Source organism: Scyliorhinus torazame, chromosome 18 (assembly GCF_047496885.1).
Source record: "Scyliorhinus torazame isolate Kashiwa2021f chromosome 18, sScyTor2.1, whole genome shotgun sequence".
NCBI lineage: Eukaryota > Metazoa > Chordata > Chondrichthyes > Carcharhiniformes > Scyliorhinidae > Scyliorhinus > Scyliorhinus torazame.
In genome coordinates this window covers 21,347,803-21,351,836 of record NC_092724.1, presented here as the reverse complement: position 1 = coordinate 21,351,836, position 4,034 = coordinate 21,347,803, and the positions used below count along the sequence as shown (strand labels likewise).

Here is a 4,034-nt window from a genome sequence, read left to right as displayed (position 1 = left end):
CACATACCGTGAAAGATTTGACGTAACTAATGGTTTAGCTCAGCACAGATGCCTGGATTTGGGTGGCACTCTTTCACCTTGAGCCAGTCGGCTGTGAATTTCCCCCCAACCTCCGAGCATTTAATCCAGGCCGACAGCCCTGAGTGCAGAGCTGAGGGCGTGCTGCACTGTCGGAAGTGCCATCTTTCAGACGAGATGTAAAACTGAGGTCCCGTCTCCCCTCGCGGGTTGGTGCAAAAGATCCCAAGGCGCTTATTAAAGAGGAACAGGGGAGACCTCCCTGCCATCCTGGGTCAAATGTTTATCCATCAACTTTAACAGATGATCTGATTGTGTCCTAATCTCAATGCTGTATGTGGGCGCTTCCTTACCGTAAATTGGTTGCATTATTTGCTGTATCCCTGGATTGAGTGGATGGGCAGGCACACTTTCCCAGGATAGAGGGGTCAGTTACCAGGGGGCATAGGTTAAAGGTCCGCGGGGCAGGGTTTAGAGGAGATGTGCGAGGCAGGTTGTTTACACAGAGGGTGGTGAGTGCCTGGAACGCGTTGCCAGGGGAGGCTGTGGAATCAGATACATTAACGGCGTTCAAAAGGCATCTTGACAAATACATGGATATAGAGGGATACAGCACCAGGAATCGGTACAGGCTTGGAGGGCCGAAGGGCCTGTTCCTGTGCTGCATTGTTCTTTTTTCTAACATCAGTGACAACCCTTCAAATGAAGCATTTTGTTGTCTGTGAGGTAATGCGCAACCTCCTGAAGCGGTGAAAGGGGCTGTATCAATTCACATCTTGCTCTCTCGCCTCCTCTCAGGATTAACAGGCTGCCGGAGATGTGAGCGTCCCTGGACAAATAGCAGATAGAATCAGAGAGCTCTGTGAGCTTGCTGGAGGATGAGCAGTAAGACCTTGGCCGACAGCTCGGAGTATGGACCCGACCGGCGGTGAAGAATGATCCAGGACGCTTCGGACTTCCGCCCACTGGCAGTTGGGACCCAGAGAAATGGATCAAACCTTTCCCAATCCGTTGCTTGGGAAAAAGAATTGTTACTGTTGAGATATTCCCAACGCAATCATATTTTATTGTGGAAATTCTTGATTGGGACTGTTAACAAATTAAAATATTTTTTTAATGAACAGCTAGGGAATGGACTTAGAATCATAGAATTTACGGTACAGACTTGCATTTGCAGCGGAAGCTGTGCTTTTTTTGCAGTCTAGTTACTGCTGTAGAAAACCGAGTCAGCCATTTGGTGCACTGTCCAATTCCACAAATCTGCCTCACCTGTAACTCCTGGCCCTGTGGCAACAGACTTGCTCCGAAATCAGAAGATTGTAGGCTCATGTTCCAATCCAGGTATTTGAGGCCAGAATCTACCCTGACCTCCCGGTGCAATACTGTGGAAATGGTACTGTGGTTAAAGGTGCCCCCTTCTCACTCACTGTCCAATAGTGCTGCAGATACTGTCACCCCCTTCTCGAGGGCAATTAGGGATGGGCAAGAGAGGCTGACCTTGCCAGCCATGCCCCCATCCCATGATGGAATTGAAGCAAAAGAGGTAATCACCAGGCTTTAGTGACGATGGTCGAAGAATAAATAAAATAATCTTGATTATTGTCACAAGTAGGCTTACACTAACATTGCAATGAAGTTACTGTGAAAAGCCCTTAGTCGCCACATTCCGGCGCCTGCTCGGCTACACTGAGGGAGAATTGACAATATCCAATTCACCTAACAGCACGTCTTTCAGAACTTGTGGGAGGAAACCGGAGTGCCCGGAGGAAACCCACGCAGACACGGGGAGAACGTGCAGACTCCGCACAGACAGTGACCCAAACCGGAATTGAACCAGGGACCCTGGCGCTGTGAAGCAACAGTGCTAACCACGGTGCTACCGCGCCACCCACATCATCGGGGAGAACTCTCCTTTTAATCAGGAAGGGAATCAAGCGTAATGGGGTGAGATGGGAAAGTGGAGTTGTGGATCATCAGATCAGTCACGATATCATTGAATGGTGGAGCAGGCTCGATGGGCCGAATGGCGAACTTCTGCTCCTATGTCTTGTGGTCTGTTCCTTTTCAAAATAGGGACGATGGGATTGATTTTTTTTTAAAATGTCCACCCAAGATGGCATATGGAGGGGGTCTCGGTTCATTGTCTGATCTGCCAAAGAACAGCACCTCTGACGGTGCGGCATGCCCCCAGAGCTGGGTCTGCCAATCTGGATGGTGGGGGCCCCCTCGTCTCTCCACTCCGAGCTGAGGCTCTCCACTCCACTGACCCACAGCTAGGTGGTGCTGTTGGGCTTGTCTCTCACTCTCCTGCGCCCACGTTAAAAGATGTTCGTTCGGTGATCGTCTCCGGATGGAGAGGGGCTGAACTGAAGCTGGCGGGGGTGGGGGGGGGGGGGGGGGGGGGCGCGCGCACTCACTGCAGCTCTGCCTTCAGAGCATTGTGCCCATTTCTACACATTGCACCTCTCGGGCTGTATATTGACCATGGAGGGGTGGAGAGTGGGGTTTGGAAGGCCTCAATTATGAGAAAAAGGTTGCAGACTAGCCTTATATTCCATAGTGTTTAAAAGATTAAGGGGTGGTCTGATTGGCCTGTTTAAGAGCTGTGATATTTCCTCTGGAGGGGTAATGGTGGTGGGGTAGGGTGGGGGGGGGGGGGGGGGGGGGTGTCCAGAATAAGGGGCAGAACCTTAAAATTATATCCAGGCCGTTCAAGGATGATGGCACTTTGAGGCGTATTGGAAAATCCACACGTTTAACAAAGGATGTTGAGACTGTGTGTTGATCAGTTTTACTGAAGAAAGGCCATTAACCTGAAACAATGCTTCTATTGCTATAAATCCCACCAAACATTTCCTGTCTTTACCTCAGATTCGCACTGTTTTCACCACTAACAGATTTTGGTTGGGCCTCGGCGAAGTTTCACAGCAAATCCTTCAGGGGGGAGGAACTCTTTTCCAGAACTTTTTCCCGCCTTGCATCACGCAAACTGTTCTTACTATAAAAACAAAAGCTAACGAGAAGAGGCGGAGAGCTTTTAAAAGGTCAAAACTCTCTCTCTCCCTGTCAGTACTGAGGTCAAGCTAATTACTGTGAGACACACAGGGAGGCTGTTGAGAGCTGGGAATGATTAGCTTGAAGACTTTCAGCCCGGGAGGTTTTATGGATTTGATTCTATGTCGACAGTGACATGGGGAAATCAATTTGAAGATAGCGGCAATCTAGAGCTCTCGCAAAAGCTGTTGGGATTGTGGGTTGAATTGAATGCTTCAAAACTGAGATGCAAAGACAAAAGGGTTAGAGAGTAAAGGTGCGGAGATGGGGTCAGATATAAAGCAACAGCGATCGTACTGGATGGTAGAACATGTGCAAGAGGCAGTTGGCCTCTTCCTGCCCCTTTCCCTCATCGTGGAGTTCGAGTAAATGTCAAAAATCTGAAGGCGGCTTGTGGCGCAGTGTTTAGCACTGGGACTGCGGCGGTGAGGACCCGGGTTCGATCCCGGCTCTGGGTCACTGTCCGTGTGGAGTTTGCACATTCTCTCCGTGTCTGCGTGGGTTTCACCCCTACGACCCAAAGATGTGCAGGGTAGGTGGATTGGCCGCGCTAAATTGCCCCTTAATTGGGAAAGAAAAAATAATAATTGGGGTACTCTAAAGTTGAAAAAAATGTCAAAAAGCCGAGTGTTGAGGTTAACAACAACTGACTTCGACACTCAACAGTCTCTGAAAACATGAAGGAGGGTGACTTTCAGCGATCCAACAGGGTATGTGCTTCCAGCATGAACAAGAAAAGAATGCGATGAAGTAAAGTGAGAGGAGAGTCATGTGGATCATAAACACCACAGACTAATTACCCTGAACATCCAGCTCCACACTGTACATAAACACCACAGACTAATTACCCTGAATACCCAGCTCCACACTGTACATAAACACCACAGACTAATTACCCTGAATACCCAGCTCCACACTGTACATAAATATCAACACAGACTAATTACCCTGAATACCCAGCT

General features: G+C 49.1%; 1 protein-coding gene and 1 long non-coding RNA gene across 2 annotated transcripts in view; one reads left to right on the top strand and one right to left on the bottom strand.

Annotated features, from left to right (window-relative positions):
• Positions 1 to 1,139, top strand: part of mpv17l2 (MPV17 mitochondrial inner membrane protein like 2) — a 31,099-nt gene extending 29,960 nt beyond the window's left edge. Inside the window, exon 5 of the mRNA XM_072482342.1 lies at positions 817 to 1,139. Within this exon, the coding sequence (XP_072338443.1) occupies positions 817 to 822 (6 nt within the window). The 3' untranslated portion in view covers positions 823 to 1,139. The remainder of the gene's footprint in view (positions 1 to 816) is intronic.
• Positions 1 to 3,025, bottom strand: part of LOC140395022 (uncharacterized) — a 29,640-nt gene extending 26,615 nt beyond the window's left edge. Inside the window, exon 1 of the long non-coding RNA XR_011936095.1 lies at positions 2,885 to 3,025. This is a non-coding gene — a long non-coding RNA (uncharacterized lncRNA). The remainder of the gene's footprint in view (positions 1 to 2,884) is intronic.
• Between the last annotated feature and the right edge of the window lie 1,009 nt (positions 3,026 to 4,034).